Consider the following 27,756-nt stretch of genomic DNA (forward strand, 5'->3'; position numbering starts at 1 on the left):
TTGCGTGAAAAGGCAACTAATAGAATTACGCGACGAAACTCTTTCTGTGGGTTATCTATATTCTTTAATTCCGACTCGTCTCATGCAATTATTACAACAAAACTTACGTGGAAGTAATATGAGAAACATTCAAAATTAGTCGCTGAACCTTAGTCAATTTGGAGATATCTCTTTCTTGGCGGAAGTTTGATGATGTTCCTTCTTATTATAATATAATACAGATACTCAAACAAAAATAACTATCGTTTTATAACATCGAATAATAATTCGTTTGCAACTCTGGATCCTTTTTGGCACAAGCAAAATTTCACTCTCAAATTTCACTTTCATTTTTGCTCAAATTTAAATTTTTACCAAATAAAGATTTTTATATTTAAGTTACTAGATAAAAGTTTTCGTATTTAAGAATTGAGTAAAATTAATTTGTGTGGTAATGTAACAGAGATGTTAAAATTATTGAAAACTAATCCTATATTTTTTTGAAAGTCTAGAACGGTAAAAGAATTTAGACTGGACAAAAAAGACACAGATTGCGGATCAAGGGAGTACAAATATGATTGCAGACAATATACTTACCATACTTTATTTAATTATGGTAGGAATTATTTGCCTTGCCACGTCTCAAGCTGAGAAACTTTAAAATACATAAAGTCCTCAATGCACCACTTCGCGTGATTATTATACAGTTTCAGTCGTTAGCAACGTACTCGAAACATCAAGTTCGTTAGAACACCGCTTAACAAAGCTAGAATTATCTCCCAACGTCGCCAAGTGGAAACGCTTGTAGTCAGACAAGCTTGTAAACGCTTGTTTCATAATCACGAGAGATTTCCGGCAAAATTTTCAGAGATGTAACTGAAGAGCTCGCAATCGCTTAAATGTTTAAGTACCGAAAGTATTACAACGACGGTTCTTAATTTAATTTTTCAAGCTGATCTTCATGTATTTTACTAGAATCATGGAAAATATTGCTGATGTAATTTTATTCGTAATCTTGCAGGTACTTAATGCAATTAAATACATGAATAAATATTTATGTTCAAACTGTTAACGTTTCAATTATTTTTTTACTTTTTTTACTTTTAATAAAATTATTATACAATTTTTGGATTGTAAAATCATATTATATATTTTCGCACTCTAAAAAAAATGGCATTGTCTTGTCAATAAAAAATTATTTTTTCTACAAATATTTATTCCGAATTTAATAAAAAACTGATCATAGTAGCAAATATGAATCACTCGCCCCTGAAGGGAAAGTAAGTCAGTCGATAAGAGTAAATACACAAAAAGAACGATTTTAAATCTGAAGTATTTAAAAATTGAGATATAGATCTAAAATAACTTTATTGGATTACCAAAATAATTATACACATAAAACGTTTACGTGTTGATAACAATGACAGCAAAAAATATTTACTATTCTATCAATTAGTTTGAGCACAATCAATATAATTATTTTATTGGTCCAAAGAAAATATTTCAGATCTACCTACATTTAGTTAAATTTTTACATACAAATTCAATAAAACCGTTCTTTTACGTGTTCTATAAAATAAATAAAACTTTTTGTTTTTAGCAATGAGAGAAATTATTTCCGTAGCCTCAGTTTCATTATTTTTATTCTCTTCATTCGTTACGTTAGTGCGTTGATAAAATTTATCCCGAAGGTGATAGAAAAATTAAACATCTTTTTGTGTTCTCACGTCAATCCTTAACGCCCATGCACGGAATGGTTCAGCCAAAGACACGTATTTCGAGATTATCGCGTGCGTCACGATGAGGTTATTGACCACATTTTCCTCCTACCTGGGGAACGTCTTACAACATCGGAAAAATATGCGACGGCGGCAGCGTTCCTCACACATTCAGGGAGCTTTACTCATATAATAATCAAAATAATCCTTTTAGTGAATAATGTCTGACGGATACGAGAGGGCGTATGAAAATAAATCAGCTCTGTGCCGTAGCAACATCACGGAATGTACCCTGGCAATTTCAATATTTTGGACGGTGTCCCGAGACTTCCCTCTATTTCGGCCTCTATTTAAATAATTATCTCATATCTCTCGTTATTACGCAAATATCTGCTGCAGACTGATTAAAACGTACGGTATTTATGGGCGCGTCGCTTTAATATTTCACTGATGCTGAAAATCCGTGCTAAATCCCAATATAGTGACGATCTCGATGGCTCTGTGTGAATATTAAATGTAATAAATTTTTTACAAAGATTTTCAATCGTTTTAATGCCACTAAACGCCATTGCGGAAAGAGCGACGGAGAGAGAGGCGTATACGAGTACACGCGACGTCATTCGAAATAAAAATAGTTCTCTCTCCTCGTTTTACGTAGCTGCCGACGAATGTATCTCCGGGAAGGTATATTTTTGATAGAGTAAAAAAGGATTGATTTTAATTGCGTTGCTCGCGCAATCTCGTTTTTTTTTTTTTCTTCCGGAAACTGACTTGGTTGTAGATTGCCGGAATACAATAGTATACATCGATTACAAAAGAATACGCTATCATTTATTATGGACAACTCGACTGGCCAACGGGTTCGTCGACGTATAGCGTTATATATCCACCGCAATTACCGCAATTGGTGCATCATTCGTGAAACATACGCGAATGCATGTATCGCATGTTACGCGGCGCGCGTACGTGCCGTGTCGTTGTCGCGTTTCTCCGCATCGCGACGAGGACTACGATATTACGGTAAAACCACGTTATGTGCGGACAAGACTATTTGCCGATGTAGCGATAAACCGGACGGAAATTATTTTTGTGAACAAACCTCCAGCTGAAAGCGGAGAGAAAAATCCTATTGGTGAATTAGGTCGATTCAAAGAACTAATTGCGTTTTGCGTTTTGTGCAACTCGTGCGTACATCGTCAAAACACGGTGAGTAATTATAAATTTCGAGCTGCTCACTCTATTGTGTACGAAGTAATAACCGGAAACCTAAACCCCGCGGCTACTATTGTTGCGATTGTTACGTCGAAGCACGCGCAAGATTGGATACCAGTTGTCTACCAAAAAGAGATACGCGAGAAAAAGTCTGGTTGAAAATGGACGAATCAGAAAAGGTACAAAAAAAATCAGAAAATTCTGATTATATCAATCGAAATTCCGGTTATCATTGCACATAACTAGAAATCTAATAAAATTAACCAGAAAAATTCTGTGATTAGTGTCCATTTTCAACAAAAATTCCAATTAATCCAACCAGACCATTTTTCTTCGTATGACAAAGTGGAGGATAATGAAAGATGCAATGTTCGTAATTAATAAATCGAGCAAATGTATTGTCACAGAGAATACACGAGCATTATCGGATTTCCCATATTTATTGTGTGGATCGATGTGTTAAGTAATATATATATATATATCGTAAATCAACTGTGACTCGTCTACAATTCCATTAGGCACACGGAAAGAATACTGAAACATTTAATTTATAAAGTAGGCACAGATTTGAAAATTATTTGTGGGACTATTGAAATAATTCTGTAGGAAACTCACGTTGGAAAAAGAATCTGCATTAATTAGAATTTTGATTAAAAATGGATAATTAAACTTTTTCTTAATTGCTCTTTAAATTTACTATAATTCTAGTTGAGGTAATCAAAATTCTGATTCCTATAATCAGAACCTTCTGGTTCGTTCCTTTTGCAATCAGCAACTTTCCTTAGTGCAAGCATGACAAAAATGCTGCAAACAATTTTACAACATTACTGCAAAATGATTATGTAGGATATTTTAGGAACTAGCTTGAACGTCCTACCTAATTATTTTGAAGTCCAACAATATTATTTCCAGATCTATATCTTACTAATTTTTTAAATACATACTTCAACAAAACTATTCTTTCTGTGCAACTCCGAAGTGTGCCACAGTTAGTTTCAACAAAGTGTAATAAATCATTCGTAATAATTTTGCAATTACATTGAGTTGAATTAACCTGTAATTAATCCGTATTAAGTAACTCCAAGACAGTTTCGAAATCTGAAGTAATTCAAGCGAGGCAAACTGAGAGATGATTTATTAAGGTAAGGCGCCACTATTCGAGTATTACGTTCTACTTGCACTTTCTGTATGATTCCGAAGTGGTCGATGCGGACTTGGACTTTAATCCAGGTACCATCGCTCAAATTCATCTGGCTGGCAGGTATCGTACATGCTACGCTAGAGCTATTCTTAGTAATAACAATTAGCGAATTAAACGCTTTGTTTGTCGTAAGACGCTGTTTGTTTTGCAGCTGGTACTCAGATGATAAATAACATATATCTTACAAGAGAGATGTACTGACAAAGAAAAAGTGTTTGATACTTGTGCGAGATTACATAAGTGCATAGTAAAATAATTGTAGAACTTTATTTGTACAGTTATTACTGTTACAGTGTTAATAACAATAATTACATTTGTACTTTTATCAAGAATTATAATGGCTCTTACGAAAATGGTTATAAATTATAGTTACATTATGATAATTATAATAATTTTTCTCTTCACGTTAAAAGTACAATCAAATAATTATATTTATAGTTTTATTAAAAAATATGTAGTTGGTAACAAAAATAACTATAAATTATAATTGTGATAATTACAACTATTTTTCTCTCAGTATAAAAGTATATCCAAGGAAGGTGAAGACGGTAATAGTTTTTGGAAGAAGATAATAATACGACTCATGGAAATATTTACCTATGTATACATGGAAAATCTAATATTATTAACAAAAATACTCTACAATGAGAAGACCCTATTACGATATTCTCGGTGGAAAATATAAAATGTAAATAACAGCTGTCATTCACATAAGTATCAGCGGTTTCCAATTTTACGCCACAATACCACTCTTATTCAATTTCTGCTTCATTAAAAATCATTGTCGGGTCGCGTATTAAATCGATAAAAAAAAAAAAGGATTTTTACAGATCAATTTGGTTCCGACACTTTGACTTTAAGCGCTTCTGAAAAACGCAAACGTATAAAACAGTAGACTATGCGGTGTATCGTTGGAGCATTTCCGCTTTTCAACGCCAAACAACGTCGATCCGGCTTTGAGTATATTTATTCTGCCAACAGAGTAACGAGTACGCGATGCAGCAGCATGCGAATTATCAGCTCCCACGAGAGATAAGAGGAAAAAAGAGGCGAAAAAAACCGCAGACCGCATAGGACAAAAAAAAAAGAAGGAAAAAGTCGTCGCGATATCGACATTGTCTCGGGGCATCGAAGATGTAAATCCGGGGCGATACTTTTTTCGGCGTCTATTTTCCTACCGCACCGAGATTTTACGGCGACGAGATTTTGTCGTTCATCAAGCGCGCGAAACTTTTTGCGCATCTGGAGGCCCTCTGGACTACAATGGCAGCTCCCCGACAACCTCCTAGGCAACCTCCAATGCGGTATTCAACAAAGTGCGGGTTAATGCTGGTGGTGGATGGTAGCAGGCTTCTTTTTTATCGCGTTTCAGCTGGAAACAGCTGCGAAAAGCGAGCGCAGAATCGAGCGAATGCTGCCTTTTTAAAGAAAAACGTTTAATGCGATTTATGGCGTATTGGAGAAAAAAAAGAGAAATTTGAGTAAATATACATTTTATGTTTTTCGATGAGATTAGTAATTGCGATTTGTGCTATAAATTCATCTGGATTATTATTATACAAATTACGATTTGTTGAAAAAAATGTTTGGTATAGGTAAATAATAATTATTTGGTTGATATGTGAATTTTACAAAACTATCTTATTTTTCAATTTAACAATTGTGTTATTCCGATCAAAATTTGGTTGTTTTAAATAAAATTTGATTAGAATAACACAATTTTGTAATTAAAAAGTAAAATGTGGGTGAACAAAATATTGATTATTCGTATCAAACATCTCTTTCAGTATATCTCTGTATACGAATTGCATTCAGGATATAACATGTGGATGCAACGTATCCTATAAAAAGTGTGGTGTGTAACTAATTGTAAGTGGACTAAACTGAAAGATGAAACTAATTTTCAGGGGCACTCTTGTTTGCTTTCTTACGAGTTTTCCGGTGGATTCTCCTCGAGAATTCTGGCAGCGCTGCGGTGTCGTCGAGAAGGAGCAAAAGAGAAACGACGGGAGCATTCGTTAGCTACTTTTTTCCAATTAAAACTCTACTGGCCTCCGACATTATGGGAACGAGATAAGGATGATGTCGGCTACGGTTATCGCGGGGATGCAATTAGCCCCACGACAGCTAGGTCGCGTACAGTCTCCGCCCTCGACGCGAGCGCTCGTTTGCACACCCACATCCCCAATGTATACTTTATATACGTGAAAACGATGTTGAAATTTCAATAGCGCGAATTTACGAAGATCGACTACTGACGGCTGCAGGACTAATTTAGCTGTCGACATCGTCATTACTCTCTGTCCGCCAACGAGACCGATAATCGTCCGCAGTTCCAATTTCGTCAAAAGGTTGGCTTGCGAATCTATGAGTCACCTGTTGATGAGAAGAAGAGTCATTTCGTCGTATTGCATTTTCGCAGTAATTTCATTACGTAACGTACTGTAACTTTATTAAATCTTAATGAAATGTGTAAGTACGTTTTAATGTATTCAGATCATTCGAACCGTCGAGAAAGGAAGGAAACTATATTTATCAAATTTAACAAAAAAAAAACTTGTTTAATTTTAATTCTAATAAAAAGAGCAAACAAAATTATTTTTAAGAATTTAAACATAACATTCAATAATATTTTTGAAATATTCTTGATTGTTGGAGTTAAAGAACTGACTATTGAAATATTCTTTCGGTTGTTTTGTAAGTCATTCTTAAATCTCATCAAAAAAAGCTTTTACATTTTAACGGACTGTACGCTGAGAAGAGAGTCTGATTGGATTCTATATAGTAGAAAATGAACAAATCAACATTTTATAATTAAATATATTATAATCCTAGTCGAAGAACCAGGATGTTGAGAAATCATAATGACAGGAATTCTGATTGATTCGATCAGAATTTACTGGTTCGTTTATTTTTTCTATCAGAAATTTTTCTCAATGTAGCACTTTATTCTTATTCTTTCAAATTTTGAAAAAAGGCGAATTCTGGATTAGTATGCCTTCTACACTGATTGATCAGTTTCAATGTCTAGTTTAGGTTCTTAGAAGTCTGGGACAAATGCTTCATTTTCATTGAACGTATCCATTTTAAGATCAATGAGTAGAACAATTTTATTTTCGAATAAAATTGGACTCGTCCTTTTACCGATTCATTTATGTCCCTAAAATATACGTACTATAATACTCGTATTATGTCTCATCCTATTAGAATTTTTCTCAATTCTGCAACCTATAAAACATTTTCCACATTTAATATATCCAGATATCAATAATAATTTTCTAGAATTACGAAATATCGTCTATACTTTATACACTCTATAGTATAGAACTAAACTTTAATAGATGCATAAAAGGCCGACGCAGAGTAAAGCAAGACCGTGGGCTGTTATAATTTGATCATATTAATCCTGGTGGAATGGCGTCACTAGAATCTCGTTGACGATCCGCGTTTTGCGTTGCGCGCGTTTACGGGATGCTCGTAAACCGCAGGATGCCATTTGGCATCGCACGAAGTGTGGTTGCGATGGCGACGGTAAATATAACAGTTGTAACATTTACAAGGCGAACGGATGGGGGTTCGGACCGATGAAATTGCATGGGAGAAGTATGCGGAAATTCCGCGGATGAATGACGGGAGGGACAGACGTCGACCTTTTATAATCGCCGCGGGCATTGTGCGAAAAACGCTGCTTTTTATACTTTTTATTACGTATTCGCAAATAACGCATGTTTGTGAAATAAACAGGGATGGCTGTATGACTCGAATTAATTGAAATATCGTTTACCTTTCGTTATCGTTACCGCGGGGAATTGAAGCGGATGCAATCGAAGCTATGAAATGCAAATTAACATTAATCCGCCAATTAAAGTTCTGCATAAATATAATCCCATATTAATGCTAAATAATTTTAAAGCGATCTTCTCCGCATATGAGACAGTTTCTTCTTTAAACTTTAGAGAAAGCGGGGATTTGTTTTAAAAATCGTACAGATTTTCCTGAATAAAAGATTTGTTGTAATTTATTATTCTTCATTGCCTCAAAATATAAGTAGCACTGATTCAGGCGTCACTGGCTTCCCTGTTCTGTAAAGGTTAAACTAATAGATACCGATTTCTGCATATAGAATTGTATGGCACAGACAGTAATAATTCTTTATGATATTCTGGTTTCATTGAACAATGCGGATGTAACAAGCCGATATTGCAGCACCTGGAGGCTTAACGATTGTTATTTCCATTCAGGCATAAACGGCTTTTTAGTAGCCATCGAAACGTGTATGGTTAACCGCAGGTGCTACCGATGTTATTGCGTTTCAATAAAATATGTGCGTTATCGTGGGAGTAATCGAGGCTGAAAGCGCCCACACAATTACGGAACAATGGAACATATGCATTTACCACCTCGAGCGCATAGTGGAACACCCCTGGATACGAGGTGAAATCTCAGGACGAAACGACAGCAGCATGAATAAATATCGGAAACAATATAATAGGATCAAAACAGATCCTAGAGTTTCATCTTTATTACGATAGTTCCTTAACATTAGAAGTACTACGTACGTTTGTTACGTAATAAAAAGTATTTGTGATTAAAACGGTCCTTATTGAAATTTAACATATTCGAGTGTTAATTTAACATGTACAGATGTTATGAATTTTACTGAAGAATTGACTGAAAAAAATATGCTTCCACAATTTGCTTATAAATTGTGTTAATTTTTAAATAATTTTCTGTTATAATACCTACTAATATTCATGTTGTATTAAATTAATACAAAATTTGAGTGAATCATTCGGAACACGTAAAATATGTTAAACTTAACGTAAACCTATCAGTTGTGAAAGGCACCAAGCGAATAATAAATTGTTATAAAAAGAAAGTAATAAAAAATCAAATATTTCATCAATATAAATGATATAATTATTAAAACGGAAGTAGAACATTTCAGAATTCTGTATTTTTTACATTAAAAAAATAGAAACGATTATTATATCAATAATAATTACTTAGTACTTTTGATGTTAATGGGAAATCCTCTACTAAATTTCCCAACGTTCATTATTTGACGCTATTATAGTAAATGAGGTTTCGTTGTACCCATTTAAAATTAAATATATATATGATTAGATTTTTCCATTATATATATATCCCTTACTAGTCTAACGTTTTTTCGGCACCTTTAATGGTCTAACGTGGGCCATTCGTGTCTCGGTGTTTTTTAGACATGTTAAAGGGCTTTAAAAAATCTGCAAAAATTCATGGACCTTCATTAATTCTTCAATTTCAAGAAAAAAAAATTTGTATGTCGAAAATAATTATTTTTGTATATAATTTTGTATTAAAAATGGTGGTACCGCGTGTAAAATCACTCGATCACTTAAAAAATCATAACTTCAATCCAAATGAAGCTATCGACATAAATCAAAGTGGAAATTAAAGGTGAAGAGTGTACCTTTTAGGAAAAAAATAGTACATGCGGCCATTTTGAAAAAAAATGCTTAATTTTTTAACCTCAATATTGCAAAAAATTAGATACAAATTCAACATTAACCCTTACTAGTCTAACGTTTTTTCGGCAAATTCAACATTAATTTCCCGTTTTCAAAAGTTGCAGCACTTTCAAATTTCGCCCGGGACTTGAACGACCCACGTTAGACCATTAAGGGATATATATTATATTGTGTACGCTTACAATAGCGATGATGTAAGAATTCAAAAACTCAAGAAGTATACCAATGTGTTAAAAAACAAACTTCTTCCTTTTTTCTGTTTTCTTGACATTTCGTGGAAATAGATTTTCTTCTCCTAATATCCATCATCACTCTTTTATGTCGATAAAATCATACATTTTCTTTGCGAATCCCCCGACATATCACCGATCACGTACCGCTCGGTTAAAGCTAAAATACGAAATATCGGAGGACCGAAGAGCGAAAGCGCAAAGTTCATTCGCCCACGCAGTTGCAACAAGATGCATTATGCAGCAATACAACAATGGTTTGTCAGGATCGGTCTAATAAAGCGTTCATTAATGCGCGTTTAATTAACTTGCTGACAGTGCGACATTGCCTTTTCCTTGCGATCGTGGCCGCCTATCAGCTCGTAGCAGATTTTTCATCGCGTGTTCACCAGAAAATAACTTATCGGCCGACACGCGCAAGCGGGTCATAATAATCGTGCGACACATTTAATTAAAATAAATTACCATTCATTTGAATGCGAATCAAACGAATTAATTTAAATTCATTTCGCGTTAAATAAGGTCAACTGACAGGAGGGAACGGACGAGGGGGCCGGAAAGAGGAAGAGGGTTGGTCATCTGCAAAATGCGAATTCGCGAATTTGGGGCGTGGAATAACCAAACCGAATTCATCAAATTAATTGCAAGTGGAGCGAGAGCGTGGCTTTGGCCGGACGTACGTACGCCGGATTAAATCTCGTTCCTTTTCACGCGGGATAATTTCCCGGACGACTAATAAACGCGACCGTCGCGAACGAGATTGCGGCGATGGAAGATTAACCAATATTTCGCCGCAGTTAACCGATCTCGATCATCGTAATATCACGGCATCTTCCCGCGCGGCGCCGCGCCGCCGCCTTCGCCAATTATTCTCAGCCGATATATCGATCGCGGCGAATGCTCGATTATAGCGGTGAAATAATTACTCAGTGGCTATATACTGTAGTGCTAATGTATTGATTACATGTGCGCAGCGGATAACACGTACAGCACACGTATGTATTTCGCCGAATTAACCGGCGCGACGCGCGTTAAGCGCGCACGTTAATCATAAGGCCGGATGAAAGGATTGAAAGCATTAAGCTCCGCATAGGAATTGTAGTCTATGACATGGCGCCGCGCCGTGCTCATAAGCGCGCGTTATACGGGTATTGTTTGTCAGTTACGTATTACCTCTTAGAGACTGCATTTGTTGCACGCCGCGCCGTTTCGCCGAAGTTAACCGCTACGATCGATCAACCGCAGCGCGCTTGAAAGTTTCACAAAGTAGATAACAACTACCCGCTAGATGCAATACAGTTGGCCAATCTTTCCTGCAAAGTTTCGTCGAATGTTAATTAGCGCAAGGTTTTGCGCGCAGTGTTTTAAAGCAACATTTTTTCCCCCAGACGGATTTCAAGCGGAAGGGTATTCGCCGTCCGTCACTTTTACCAACAGAATTTCTATACGTGTGATCGTTATATCGTCGTAGAAATAATCCAGTTCTGTTTGCACTTCCATTTAACGTGAGCCCGAGTCGGTTGTACGAATTGTTAATCTATCTTAAATCTACATTCATGGTACCCCGTCGAATAGGCGAATATTTACATAAGTGTAGGTATTTGGATATTCGAATTGTCAAATGTTCACGCGCAATGATTGCATATGTGAAAATTGTGTTTGCAGTAGAATTCTGCCTGAAATTGCAACTTTGCTGTTTCCCCGCAATTACAGCGAGACTTCGTAGAAAGAACGGTTTTAGTAAAAAGTGTATTTGAAAATTTCGTTAGAAATAGATTTGAAAAGAATTTTGTTGGATCACAATCTCAAAATAACTATATTAAAAATTAAAAAATTATCAACAACGCTAGAAATGTAGCGTGTTGTTCATAATGTTTTACTTTTTAATATAATTATTTTTATTTGTACAATAAAATTATTTTACATACAAAATCTTCTCTAAATAGTCTAAATTAATATTTGCGAGCTTCGGTTCACAATTAAATTAAAGACAATTACAGCGAGGGCAATGTAACAACAGATCGAAGGATGTGGGAAATATTGGTTTCTAGGTGTTCCTTGCTTTTCCAAGTAACAGCAGTAACAACAACAACAACAAGAAACTGTAACATGTTGCAAAAGCGCCAGCGGCTGGAAATTGTCCGGGCGTTGAATTAATTCAAGTCAGAAACAATTTCCGTTGGACGCGAGTGCTCATATCTGCACCGGATTAGTCCGACTGGCGAATGGCGGAGTTTTATTAATAACTAAAGGGGCGATAATTATGAGCACCATTCAACTATCCGAATAATTACAGCGCTAATTTCCGACAGCGTGATGCTATCTTTAATTCGCACCACTGAGATGAGAGAGAAAATTCTCTTATTTTCAAATTCTTGCACGAATTTATAAATATGTATTATGCATATTTAAAATATACATGTTATATTATATAAGTATACTTAGCCATGAGTATAAAATTTTTATAACAATTTTTAATATTTTGTTAATTATTCTTTAGCTTTTTATTAACGTCTTTTTTAAATAAACGCAATAAATTTAAAGTGCTTCATACTTACGGCTGCGGTTGTCTATATATACAAATTATTGTTAGGTAGCGAGGAAGAGATATGTATCTATTAATAATATTATAAATAAAGTAACACGAATCTATAATAAAAACTGTCAATTTATATAACATTATTACATTAGACGGTATTTTTAGACAGTAATGCGGCGTTCTGCTTCTTCGCTGCTCCAATTACTTCCCATCTTGTTTATCGATAATTTTGAGTGAACAATTTATCACGTAGCGCAGATAGAATTATTATCAGCTATTCTCTGCGGTAATCTGTGGGTAACAGAAAAATGTGAATGGTACCGATATTTCTGATTCAAGTACAAGTGAAATGCGGCTGTCGATCTATTTAAATACGGGTGTTCTTTACACCGCATTGAAAAAGCTATAGATACGAATATTTGTCAAGCAATTAGGAAAAGGACACAAGTTAAATAAAAGTTCGTGGTTAGTTCATTCATGAATTACACATTTGCCTGCGGCCTCAATTTAATAAAAAAAAAGATAGGATATGGTTTTCAAATATACATAATTTATGAATTAAAATAAGCTTGAGTTATTTCTTATTGATTTAATAATGATTTTAATAAAATGCTTTTGAAATCCATAATTACAATCGGTAACGTACTTAAATCTGAAATATGCATATGAAGATTTTTGAGAAACGTTTTATCGAGATGTAATTCAATTTTAAAATTTCAACTTGAAAATTGTTGCTACGTTAAGCTGCGGAAGTACATAAGTTTATGTAGAAGTTTAAGTTAAGTAGAAGCATAAATTTTTCAAACATTAATTCCTCGCTTCTTCGTAGGGAGTCTATAAATATATCACTGATATTTATTATGAATTCCAGACGTGGGATTAAAAAGCCCTGAAAGAAAGCAAGCAACATCGAAATGCGGTCCGCATCGCGTCGACTGTAATCCACGTGCAAGCACAAAAAGCTCATTTATCATATGTCGAGTATTTGCGAATCATGAGCAGTATCGGTAACATTTATAAATGGATATTCCGATCGAGTATTTACGTAGAATAGCCATCATCGTAATGATAGGATAAAGAGCCAAAGTGCCTGAAATCTACACGCGATATCGATTTCTGTTTCAGCAAAGCAAGAAAGTACGGGAACATTATAATCCATCTCGATAGTAGTTCGTGCACAAAGTCGAGCTGTACTGAAGCCACTTTTTTGCGCCGCCTACTAGCAGACTCGTGTTATTACTTCCTTCGAGGAATATTAAATAAAACGCACGTATTTCTCATAGCTGTCAATCAACGGCAATTTTTCTCGAAACATTATACCGAGATAACGATTTTGCTAAAGTATCTAAAAATTTAATAGATACGGATCTGAAACTGAGTTTGTTGGATCATTAAAATAATTATGTTATATAGGAAATTCAAGCGTAAAATAAAAGAACCCTAAATAAGTTTGACGTCATAGCAACCTGCAGCTTGAGAGCGTACATAATTATTTCGATAGTTTAATAAAATTCAGATCTATTATTTATCACAGTTAAACTTTTAAATACTTCAGCAGAACCGCTCTTTCCATACCGATATAAAAATACGCAGATACTTGCATGTCTTTCGATTTATGGCTTCCCTTTCTCTTCGTTAAAATAGTGAAAATGATAAATTCCGCAAATTTTCTTAAGTTATTATAGATAAGCGGAGATAAGAGAAATAAGGAAGAATACTAGCAAGTATAATTCTTCTAATTTTAGTTTAAATAATATTAATGTACACACTCTCTCTCTCTCTCTCTCTCTCTCTCTCTCTCTCTCTCTCTCTCTCCGTTTCAGCAGTAAAAGTTGAAAATGCAACCTCATTTAATACTCCCACGTTCTGACAGTCTGGTCCCTCAGGTGCAATACCTACTTTCGTATGACTTCCGCATAGTTTAATCATCCGATCTGTGTGAAATCGTCATTTCACCACCATTACGAATAATACCAATATTACTCGTGACAGAGAGATCCAACGTGACTACTCCAGCAGCCAATTCTGTAATCTTTAACGTAATAAGTTTCGTTACTGTTATGACAGCGTTGCGCAGCTTTTTTACCATAACAAAAGAGCTGCACAGCGGCGTTATAATGATAACGAAATTTGTGTTAAGAGTTACAGAATAGACTTGCAGGCTTTGTAAATAAAGACGCACGGAAAAAGAGAACGTCGCACGGATTTATCGTCGACGTTGCAGATATCGTATTTTAGAGATGCCGTGGACGAAATAATGAAGAACGACAGAGAAACAGAAACCGGAGAGGATCGAGAGGGAGAAAAGAAAGAGAGATAGAGGCAAGGAGAGAAAACTGGGACGCATGAGCTTCGAAATTCGAGGAACGTGCGAAAGGTGCCTCATGATTCATCAATGAAAAATTCGACCCAGTTGTCACCGCATCCGACGTTAATAATCTCGGTAAATTCGAGGCAGATCCGACGAGGACGAGCAGGGTGTCGACTACAGAAAGAAAATCACCGACCTCGACCTAATCATCAGAAGACGGCAGAGATCTCGTACGTGCTATGAATTATTCGGGAGTTCGCGTGCGTTATCATATCACGTCGAGAAAATATGAACTGACATCAACATAAAAAAAAAATTATAACAGAATTAATATAATATGTAATATAGAATATCTTTTTTGCATATATAGCATCATAAAAGTTAATATATTATTAAAAATTTCTTAAACAAAATGTACGTATTGTATATTTACATTATTTCTTTAAATTCAGCTTAAGTGTTTATTTTACTTTCTTTAAAAATTAAGCAATATTTGTGATGTAAATATAACCGATAGAATATTTTATTTGCGCGGAGGATCAGAAATGTTAGCGCGATATAACAAAAAATTGTTAAATAATATAGTATATATATGTATATATATAACATTATTTATTTAAATTAAGATTGCATGTTTATTTTACTTCCTTTAAAAGTTAGGTAATATTTGTGAAGTAAATAGAACTGATAGAATATCTCATTTGCGTGGAAGATCAGAAATATTAGTATATTATTAAAAAACTGTTAAATAATATAATGTATATGGATACTAAATTATTTATTTAAATTAAAATTGTGTGTTTATTTTTATTTCTTTAACCTTCACAAAACAGGAAAGCCATTATCATGGTTGGTCAAATTTTGAGGCAAAAAATACAATAAAATAATAAATTATAACAAATCTACTCAAAAAGAAAAGTTGTAAGATTTAGAAAATAAATCTGTCTTCTAAAAGTTAAATGTTATAGGTAATATTTGTGATAATATAATGTAATTTTACAGCAACATTTATTATCTCTGAAGTCTTTAACTGAATTCCTATTAACGTACAATTTTTTTGTGAATTATTTACATCAATTCTTTTATATTATTATTGGAAACTACTGCGCGAATATCAGCTGCTGACTCAGGATAGCATTATAATTCGTAACAATTTGTGAAGGAAACGCGGGTGGAAAAATAGTAACGAGAAAATTTCCTTCGCCGTGAACTTGAACCTTTTAACTCATGGATATCGTCTTTTATCATTGCCCTAGGGGGTCAACAACATCTCTATCATCCTTCCAATACGTCGCCACATCGCGAGTTAAACGGGGGTGGCCAATTGGAAAATTTCCGATCAAATTTTCACCAACTTGAATCGCACAGCTAGAAATCAGATTGCGAATCCTTTTCTACCTTCGCGCGTCGGATTTTCCCGGCGGCGAAAATTCACTGTCTCCTTGCGATGCCATAAATTGTGGGATTAAACGGGATAAGATTGCGAAATCAGCAGTTAATCGACTCAAAATCGTTTAGGTCCGTGCGATAAATGTCGCGAAGTAATTAATCTTTTGAGGACATGATCCTTCTAATAAAGAAACTTAAGGAAGATCTTGTTTTCTAAGGATTTGTAGAGTTGCTGAACTTAATTTTGGTTTCAGAAATCTGAATTCAAATAAAAAAAAAAACTAATTATCGTGAAACTCGGTTTTCGGAGATTCTTAGTATTACTGAGTTTGAATGTGGCTTTCTTGAAAATGTCAAATTTCAAACGGACAGTTACTTCCAATAAGGAGACTCTGATATTAGAGGCTCATAGTTAGAATTTGAAAGTAAGTTTGAAAATTTTAATACCAACTGTCTGCGTAGCATAAATGAGCTTCGAATACAGCGAAACTGGAAATGTAATATTATACCTTACAATTAAAAATTCCCTAAAATTGCGTTTTACGATAATCAGATTAATTTTTTGAAATTCTATTCGCATTATCGAATTTCCCATTATTAATTTTCTTTTTTGATCTTGTAGATTCAAATAAAGTATTATCAAATTGTTTCAGAGGTTACATTTTATAAAAATCGAACGAGCAATTTATAAAATAAAAGGGGCAACTCTAAATGAGGTTGTTCGTCCACAAAGGGGTAAAGATGAATATAGAAGGCGAGAGATACAGTTGGACCCTTTCTATAATACTAAGTAAAAGAAAAGTAAGTACCGAGAAAATATAAACGGTAATAATACATAATGGTACCTGCTGCTGCTTTTGATAATATGAGCAGACTCGTCGACATAAAAAGGTTTGCAAAAAAAAAAAGTGCTACCATCATTCTTCCTCTGCTGTACTGCTGCGACAATCGTGTTACGACGGAAGGATGAGAGCATAACGCGGAGAGGAAATAAGAGGCTGAACCATGCAACATATGCGCCACGATGCGAGGTGCAGTAAAGATTAAGCAAAGAGCGCGCGGCAGTGAAGTTGCTTCGAGGGGATTTACGATAACACAAACCCAGAAACATGGTGGGAAATGAGAGCGGTTCGTACACACATTCCGATTAATTCCGCCGGAGGTGTTTCGTTTGAACGATTTTCTCCAATTACGCGTTATCTATTCTCTCTGGAAATTCACCTCTCTTTTCCTAAATAAGACGAGAATCTATCGCGCTCATCAATCGCGTCAACCCGCGCGTAGCTCGTTCTATTTCCTTGTGTCGGGTTTAATCGATATAATGAACGATAACAGGCAGCCGGATATTAGCAAGGTGCTTCTTTCGGAAGCTGAAGAAAGGAGATTGCGTCGTGGGCTCAAATCGATTAGCATCAAGCTTGATAAATTAAGTCGAAGCTTACAATTAGTGCTTGAATATTTCGACGTAAATTTATATAAACACATTCAATTCTGTAAACTGTATACCGAAAGCTTTTTCAGTCTTGAAATGCAATCATGAATTGAAGTAATAATATCATATATCAAGTTGACAAGTAATTTAATAATATTGATGCTAATATATAAGAATTTTAAAAACTGTAAATAATTTGTTGCAAATGAGAGGTACATTAAATTTTTCTTCTACGTTTAAATTATCAATAATTAAAACATCGAATTACAAATAGTGATAAAAAGTATTATGACTGTTTTTTTATTCATTAATATATTAAATTCGACTTGTATGTGGCATAGATTGTAAACTATTGAAGAGTTTCAATGTATATTTGTGTGAAGTGTCAGTCAATTTTATTTATTAAGCTTCATAAATTGATTAAATTGATAAAAAAAATATTAATAAAGAAGTTACATGGCCAAATAATTAATTTAAATTAAATTAATATCGATATCAAATTTATAAATAAGGTAAAAAAGTGTTTACAGCAGCGTAATTGATGCTCGTATTATAATTGATGATTAAAGTTCAGCGTGCAATATATATAATGTAATTAATGCACTGTAATTATAATCGAACAACGCATAATACTTAATGCATATAATGCTCGGTTGGTGTTAACTTAACACCTTGCATATTAGCCAGAAATTACTTTATACACTTTTGGTCAGTTTCTCTCTCGGTAATGTAATGCGTTAAAGTTACTGAAGAAAAGGTCACCGCATTTACTAATTGAATCGTACAAGATATAAATATTGAAAAATATAATCTTTAATTATTGAAAATGGTTTTGTTGTATGTACTGAAAATAACTCAAAATATTTTATACTTTTGATGAATATGCAATTTGCACTATTAAATTTATAATATCAAATTACCTATAATTCTCAAATTATTTTTAATCATTTCTATTGCCACTATACTTCTACTTGACATGTCGTGAATTTAACCAAAACAATAAAGTCAAACAATGTTGTAACTCAAGAAAATGTATTAAATTCGAATACTCAAATTTAATTTATTATTTGCTTAATGCTTATGTTAATATGGACATTAAACTTTGAAACTACAGAGATGCATTAATTCACATTTTAGACACACGTGAAAGGTAAAAATAACAAAGTGTTATTTAACTCAAGGGATTGCCATTGTTTTGATATCTAACATGATAATTACTTTCATAATTTAGCACTACAATCCAGCTTGGCTCGGAGCTCTTTATTATTATGATTTTGTTTCTAATTATTTGAATCTCTGATCTATTATTTTTGCTTTTAAAAAAAATATCGTTTCCTTACACTTCAAAATTCATATGTGATTTTCGAATTATTACCATAAATGAGTTAGGTAATGATTACTCTACCAACAATTAACAGTAAATCAACTTAACTTCACAATCCGCGAAGTAGCACTTGTGTTGTTCTTAACGTTTTCAAGAGATCATAATACCTTTTAATAGATCATAGTATCTTCTACAATAATGATACGTTTCAAGTGTCGTTTTTGTAAATAAAAGCAGTTTTCTAAAAAAAAAAAAAAAAAAAACATTTAGAGTTAAAACAGTTCAGTGATTGAAGCTTGAGGAAGAAAGTGTTTTATTTTGAACTTAATCATTTTAGTTGATCAAGGTAAATACAAATAAACTGTTGGTGATATATATTTTTCGAGTTATATCATTTTATTTATTTATTACCTTTGATGAATTTTATATATATATAAATTTTGAAAAGTTGTTTTTTAAGGATTGCAAAACAAAAATAACATTTGATTATGTTTCTAAAAAAGTATATTCTTTTGCCGATATTATTTGATTAATCAATAATTTTATGTCAAATTGAAACATAATTTTCCTCTTTCCTGAAAAACTTTGTTTTTTAAGTTGTTATTTTTAAAGTAAGGGAATGATACATGGATACGATTGTATCGATAGAAATAAAAATCGTGTTATCTTTTGAGAAGATCGTATCGCTGGTTATATATATGAGATATATATATATATATAAATATATGATACACAGAAAATCAACAGCAAAGATACGAGCAACATCTATCACAGAAATTCGAGTTTATAGTAATTCTTTTGTAAACAATCATTTTCATGTAAGATATATAGTTTCTTCCACGACGAAATCTTCTTATCTCAGTTAAAAGGAAGGAACTGGTCGTAGCGCTTTTGTTCGGGATGCGCGCAGAGAGAGAGAGAGAGAGAGAGAGAGAGAGAGAGAGAGAGAGAGAGCACCTGGAAAGCCCTTTTTGTAGCCCGGCGGCAAAAATGCGGCGGGTGGCGTGATGGGTGGCGCCGTGTCCCAGGAGGGTACGACATCCGGCTGCATCCCATAGCCCGGCGGAAGCTCTAGGACCTTCTGCTGCTTCTCACAGCGTCGACGTCGGCGTCCGCCTGGCGCGAACGTCTTCACGGTCGCCAAAAAGCCGACTCCGCTCATGTCTTCCCGTCGAGACTTCGTTTTCGCACAATCTTTTTGTCCCGACTTGTGTCCGATCGACTCTATTTGCGACTCTATTAGTGCCCGGGAGCTAAACCGAATGGTTCGCGTCCCGATTCGGTGTACTAGATGAAAATCGAGCTGGCGGGTGAAAAGCGACCGATGAATTATCGGCTAACCAATCGATGAATTTGGTAATCCATGTAGAGATCATGAGAGCTTCGGAAAAAAACACATTTTTCCACATTGAAAAAAATTCCTGGTTGAAAATGAATGAACCAGAAGATTCTGACCATGTCAATTCAGAATTCTGATTATCCAGAATTATATAACTAAAATTATACACAGAAAAAACTATTCCTAAATCGACAATAGTAAGATCTTACTCATATGTAAGATGTTAAAAAAACCCTTCAGCATTTACATAGTAAAACTATAGAAGAGAGACAATAAGTCAAATGATACTAACATATAAAACTGTTTTATACATAATATTTTAGAAATGGTTGAGCTATTTATCTATGTTCAAGATTTCATTACTCGTTGTCGGTGTGTACTATCATATAAATTTTGAACTGTTTATTTTGTAATCTTAGACTTAAATCTTTAAAAGATTTAAGTCTTCATTTGTATTTATGCAAGGATTACTTTGGGTTCAATTCGAGACTAAAACTCTTGCATCAATACAAATTCAGTCAAGCCTAAAAACTTTGAAGCAAGGTTACAATATATTTTTGCTTGTACTTGAGATTGTAATATTATTGTCGATTTAAGACTAATTTGTTTCTGTGTAATAGTAAACTAACAATTAGTGTGTTGGCTCTATTGGTATTTACACTTTTGCTTAATTCTCTAAAGCGTTTTTTCTCTTCTTTGTGGAATTATATAATAGATTTAACTAGAAAATTCTGATTTATCCATTTTCCAGAATTCCAATTAATGCAACCAGACTTTTTTTTTCCAATGCATGATTAAATTTGAGGCTGCTAATGCGAGACGATATCGCGACGGCACGAACGACACGATGTAGATTTGAGAACGTGGAGGATGCGATGAAATGCGAACGACAGGAAAATGTAGCGACACAGCAGCGCTATTTAGAGTTAAAATTCGAGAATGTAGGCGCGATGTAAAATTGTGGCGATATTACCAAAATTACAACAGTATTTACTTCACTATTACAACAATATTACTTCACGATAGGTAAACACAGTATGAATGGGAAAACAATATTTTTTTTTTAACAAAACACCTTTCCATAAATATTTCAATTTTACTCGCAGTTTATTTAATGGTTCGTTTATATTGTGACAATATCGCGCTATTTGCTGAAGGGCGAATGGTTTTTTTATTGATTCATATCTTGATGTAAAATACACATCGCGTGCAATTGATCTATTGTCAAAGAGACAGGGAAACAGTGCAGTGTTATTTTGACAACAATAGTTGCGCAATCGAAGTAGTTTTGTAATGGCAGTTTAAAACGATCACACTAGTTGCGCGTCATAATAACGAGTATCGTATTAAATCAGTCGCTACACACCAGATACAAGAAGCATAAACCGTCTGTACGGCAACTGTATTCAGCGAAAAACTTTTAATCGCGCCTGGTTGTTAATCCTACTGTACTGGTGGATAAGCTTCTTTAAACTCGACACGAACAAAATACTTGCTCCATTTCCCGCAACGGTCTTGATTCAAATCCGCGAATATATGTGTATAATAATAATAATACGATATTCGCGAAAAAAAATTGCGTACAAGTATAAAATAGGATTTCATCAAGCGTTCATTCTCGCACAAAAAAGTAGAATCTAACCCGAGATTAAAAGTTTCCTCTCCCTCCTTCTTCTCGTTTTCGTACGAAATTAAAGCGCTGAAACCTTTCTAGAAATGAGATTGAACTTTTTGTCGAGTCTGAAGACGGTTCTAATTGCGTGTAGCTCGATCTATTATTACAACTTGATCGTTGTAATTAAAAATTAATCATCAAAGTAATAAAAATGTACTACTGCGGATGACAATTTAGCCATTGTATCGACAATCAAAATAAAAATAATTTTTGATAATTCTTCACAGTGCTTACTAATAAAAAAAAAATGAAGTCAATTAACGTTTATAAAAGCTTCTCTAATTTATCTTACAAAATAATATAATTTAATGCTGTATATAAAAATAATTTACCTGAGAATTCTCAAGACGCAACACTCGCTAAGCTTAAACAAAGTTTAATCAACGTTTATATAACTTGGGCTTCTCTAACTTATTTTCTAAAATAATGTTCTTGTAGTTATTCAGCGCTTTAACTTGTTCCAAATATATTCAGGATTAAGAGTTTCCGATCGATCGAGATTGTTTGCAGGGTTGCGCGCAATTTCAAACTCTTCCATGGAACGCGCTGGCATAGACGAGTTGCTGGAATTTTGCATCGCATTCTCCGCGAAAGCTTGTTCACAAGTAGAAACGGACGTTCACGCATAAAGAATTCGGCTATCGAAATTTTTCACGAGTTTTGAACGCTTGCAATTTATGTTGCAACGTTTAGGATTTGCTCAAAGCATGCACGGGAAAATACGTGCTGAGAATAATTCGTAAAATACGTAATCATCACGTTCACGTTTTTACATCCACAAACAGGTTCAGTCTAAAAAAATTCTAAATATCACGATATTGCTTTTAAATGTTTATTCATATATTGCGTGTTTAAGAACGAAATATTAGATTTTGCTCTCTCAATATTCGCGAGAATATTAAAAACGGAAATATTTTATATATCTTCCGATCTACGAGTTGATGGATTTTGACATCGTTCATAGAATGTACCGTCGCGCTTAAATTGTTTACGAAGCAGTGCGTTTATATTAAATTGTCGATGTCAGCCACTCTTTTCATTTATGAAATTTTAATGTCTTCGCCTACATCCTCATCACGTAGTCGCGTTCTGTCTATATGAAAATTACGTTCTTCATGTATTATGTACAGAAGCTCACTGAAGATTGCTGATGGAAGTTTCGTACGTGCGTATGTCTGCGACAAATCGATTAGATGCGGTTGCAGAGGTGATCGAGGATGGTGATACGCAGCATTCCCTTTGATATTAATTCGTCTCATGCTAATTACTACAGCAACGATGATTTCCAACTGACAATTTCGAGTTTAACAAACGAAACATGACAGATGTTAATAAATCAAATAATAGCTCGTGTTTCACAAGCGCAGCCAGATGATAAAAGAAAGCTCACATAAAAGAGCAAATTTCGCGCGAAACTAAACTTATGATTCTTTACCCCGATAATTCCAGCAACGCGTTACGTGAAAGCGAAAGTCGCAACGAAAACTTTGAAAGCAAAACTGCACGATTTAAAAAAAAAAAAAAAATACGACATATCTTATCAACATTCGCTTAGCACACAAAAAAATAAACAAGTCCATCGCGGGGGGAAAAAAAAAAAAAGATAAGCGAAGCCCGTTCTGTGATTTTGCTAATTGCGCGATCTACTTTAGGCTCTCGATTGAGTGACCTTGACGAACCGCCGTGTATCGGAGGGGGTCGACCCGCGACGGAAGTGCGAATCGATCACCAGTTGCGCGCGTAGGCTGGAAGCGATGAAAGTGAGCGTAATTCTTCCCCGAGAACGAGGTGCCGCTCCTCGCGAGAGCGTGCCCCGTACTAACGGCTACGTTACTACTTGCGTGCCGTGCGAGTCCCAGTAGTCGAAGCCGGCTTGAGCGCGCGCATGCCAAGTAGTTGGGATCGCGGCTGCGCGTACAAGTGGTAGAAACGGAAGATTACCGCGACGCGGCGCGCCGCGGCGCGGTTCGTTCGGCGGAAAGATGTGTAGGCGTTCGGCTGGTGGTTTGCGAAGGGTGGGTGGGGGTCCACCGAAGGATGGAGACAGGGCTGGACCGTTCGAGAGAGATATAGTGGACAAATTGCACCGATAACTTTGGACGAATCGAGCCAGCCGAATCCGAGACGCATCGAGCAGAGAGCTTGAAAGAAACTAAGATTTATCCTTGCAGCGCGAATTCAAGCGGGCTTTATCTAGGAAGAATAATAACCAATTGTAATATAACACAAGCTGTAAATGAAGAATACAACTTGTATACTGTAAATAAATGTCAAATATCTTTCAAATAATGCGAGAATTTTGTTCCTCCATGGGCAGAAACGTTATATTTTTTTAAACTTGATGTAAGAATCTTTCAATTTTTCAAACAGTTTTTAGAATTGCACGTAGCCCTTCATTTTATTAGTCAATTATCTTACCGTGGATAGGACATATTCAGTTACATTCAGATTCTGTTGAAATATTAAAAAATTTAATTATAGATCAGAAAATAAGTTTGATTAAAATAATTATCTAGAACGCTTAAGTATTAATGACAACGTTGCAAAAAGTTTTGACGTTCTGATAACCAATTTGAGTGCCTCATAGAATTATTTTGATAATCTAAATAAAATTATTTTCAAATCTGTTTCTAACTAAATGTTTAAATACTTCGATAAAACCGTTTTTAACCATGTATGCATATTGTATGTAATGCAACGCGATGATCAATAACCGCGAAATAAAATCTAATTGTAAGCTTAGAGAACAAATAAGCGAGTAAAAGAAGAAATAAAGTGTTATAACATCTTTTTCACTTTAATCAGATGTTTTATTATTTTCACATAAACATAAAATAAAATTTCAATAAAGATAGATGTCAGATAAGTTTCGAATACGAGAATCTGTCGTCACCCTCATGGATATAAAAATCGTATATCTTTTATTTATAAGAACTTTCTTTCTCGAAAAATTCTAGAATTGCACATAATCTTTTATTTTATTAGAGCAGAGTCAATTATCTTGCTGTATTATAAACGATACTTTCTTATTTTATAGATAAGTTACGAAACAAGGGAGAACATAAAACTCTGTTTATTAATACTCTACAGTATCTTATTAACGTCTTAAGAACACATAAAAGGTAATGTTGTTTGACATAAATTTTATGTGACAATGTCTAGAAAGTTATAACACCAGTACTTCAACGAGTCTTACGATAAACATGATATTGATTCTTAGCTTGGACACATTTTTGGCTTTACAGCAATCACAACTACTGAAGATTAAATAGCACACTCCAGGCTTTAATTTAATTCTCATTAGCTGACAAATTGTAATCTTGGTATTAAATAGAAGCGAGATACTCTCCGATATAAACCTTGCATTTTATTGTTTTCATAATAAATGTTGCCAATTATTGTTTTAATTTATTTAATTTATTTTATTCTTTTTTAAATTATTTTTCGCGTTCAATTATGATTACAAATAAAAATAATATTGCGATGAACGATTTATGAGAAAGATTTTAAAATTATTTTTTGTACGAGTATATTTATACTCGACGGTTCAATATCGCAATTCTACCTTAATGGTCATTTCCATTTACATATGCATTGTGAAATTATGATAAATATTTTACTGGTAATGTCTACACATGTACGATTAACTTGTACCATTTTTATTAATAACATTTATCAATGAATTGCAGTTACAATAATTATTCTGACACGATAATCAATATCCGCGAAAGACAATTTAATTGTAAGCTTATAGAATAAAATAAGCGAGCAAAAGATGAAATAAAAACAAATATATATATATATATATATGTATTATAAAAGAATATTTTTTTTTACAACTTTGATCAGACATGTTTGATTATTTTCATATAAATACTTTATTGAAATAAAATTTCAATATAGATACGAACGTATATTTTTAATATACTCCAATTGTCTTTACATTATATCACACATTTCACGAATATAAAGTATTTTTCTTTGCATAATGAAGCAGAAAATAATTAGAGATCATTTTACAGAAAATTAATATTAGATATTTTATTTAAATCAGAAATATACTGTGTACTTTATTCAACAAAAAATATAAAATACAATAAAAGCGGTTATTAATGAAAATAAGAAATATATTTGTTATGGTTGAAATATAAAAATAATAATAACTTATTATTATTTATTACCGTGAGACAGTATCTCACGATTATCATAATGTAATGACAATCTAGCTGCAATTATTTGCATTATTCGATATTTGTCGTATAGAAACATAATCGTAGAAGGACGTAGGCAGCGAGAGCAATCACTGATTAATTTCTAACCGCATTTCTGCGGGCAACTCCACATAATCGTAATATTTACATTACACAATTTACGTGTTTCTGATAAAGCTCACACGTTCGATCATACATATATTGGCTATTGTCTATCCATACACTTCAGTTTACCGGTCTATATATCGGATCTACTTCGTTATTTATGGCGCACGTAGTATTTTATCCCTAACTCGAAAAAAAAACACATTCAAAGAATTGAGAGAACTCGTACAACTGCAACTTTTTCTACAGAAATTCTCTCTTTCTCTCTGGAAAATATACTGAAAAAATATTATATATACATGACAATATATATATACTGAAAAAATATACTATAAAATTTAATATATCAGAATCCCGGGATTAAATGCACGCGCAATTCTCGAGTCGACGCTGCGAAAGGAAAAGACCGAATGAATGGGGGTACCACGCCACTGCAATCCATGCCTGTAACTGGAAAGAGGAGTAGGAGAAAAGGGAGGAGAAGGGAGATCGCACGAGGGATCGAGGAAGACTGCCGTAGGGCAGCGGGGGTAGGAAGGGACCGGCGTCGTGCAATCCGCTATTCGTACCCCGGGCAAGGGAACCGATCGTTACTGGGGAAAACTCGGGTGGCGGTGGAGGGGCCTTTTCATTTTCCGTGAGAGTGCTGCCGCCGGCTGCTATCTGAAGGGAGGGAACCGTGGGAGCGAACGGAAGAACGGAGGAGGAGGGAAAATTCGCCGTTCTCTACTCCTCGGATTGAGACACACGAGGAGAGAAAGAGGAGAGAGCTATGCTCTTTCTCTTTCTGCACGATTGGGATCTATACTGTATTATCAGCTGTATCGGTCATTTGTTTTTATTAAAGAGATATATAAATAAAAAAGATAAACTCTTCCTCTCAAATTTTTTTCTATTTTCCGTCAAACGTAAATATGGGTCTCGTCCTTAGTTTTCTTCATATTATTAAATTATACTTAGAACTAAAAAAAGTTTGGCCGCAGTCTTGTATTTATCAAATCATTAGTAACGCATATTTACAAAAAAAATATAAAATATGGAGTAATAGTTATGTCTTATTAAATACTAAAAATAATAATTAAATATATATACACACACACATATATAGTTTTTAATACAAGCTTTTTTTAAGATGCTTTGGGAATACAATCAACGATGGTAGCGTACTTTTCCCGGATAAATTCTTCCAGACAATCAACAGAGCGATATACTCTACTACGTACAGTTCACTAGTCGATAAAAAATTGTTGATAGTCTTTTTCACATTAATTAATAAGATGTAACTAATATTCAGAGTTTGTTCTTTTAATATTTAATTTTTTAAAAATATATTATACCTTACTGTAGAGAATCTTGCGATTAAAATGACATTGAAAATGTCATTTCAGCGATCAACATGACGACAAACAATGTCAGCTTGCGCTATCCGAGTAATAATTTGATAAATACACAAAACTTTGTGGTCAAATTCTTTTGTCACTCTGTAGACTTCTTGTAGTTCGCTTAGATTTTTCATATTTATGGCACTAAAATCACATCTGTATTTATCAGAGGTGAACATGTGAGAGTGTCTGTATTAAG

At 34.2% G+C, this 27,756-nt stretch overlaps 1 protein-coding gene across 5 annotated transcripts in view; it reads right to left on the minus strand.

Annotated features, from left to right (window-relative positions):
• The window catches only part of LOC108779213 (phosphatase and actin regulator 2), a 224,784-nt gene that overhangs the window by 35,369 nt on the left and 161,659 nt on the right, over positions 1-27,756 (minus strand). For 2 of the 5 annotated variants that reach the window (XM_018546583.1, XM_018546580.1), the window contains exon 1: positions 19,803-20,311. The exons of 1 other annotated variant lie outside the window; for it this stretch is intronic. In XM_018546583.1, the coding sequence (XP_018402085.1) occupies positions 19,803-20,007 (205 nt within the window). In that variant the 5' untranslated portion in view covers positions 20,008-20,311. Of the gene's footprint in view, positions 1-19,802; positions 20,312-20,813; positions 20,829-23,538; positions 23,558-27,756 lie in introns of those variants that run through there. 2 more of the 5 variants (XM_018546581.1, XM_018546582.1) reach the window with 2 other exon arrangements.

This window comes from Cyphomyrmex costatus, unplaced genomic scaffold (genome assembly GCF_001594065.2).
Source record: "Cyphomyrmex costatus isolate MS0001 unplaced genomic scaffold, Ccosl1.0 scaffold565, whole genome shotgun sequence".
Taxonomy (NCBI): domain Eukaryota; kingdom Metazoa; phylum Arthropoda; class Insecta; order Hymenoptera; family Formicidae; genus Cyphomyrmex; species Cyphomyrmex costatus.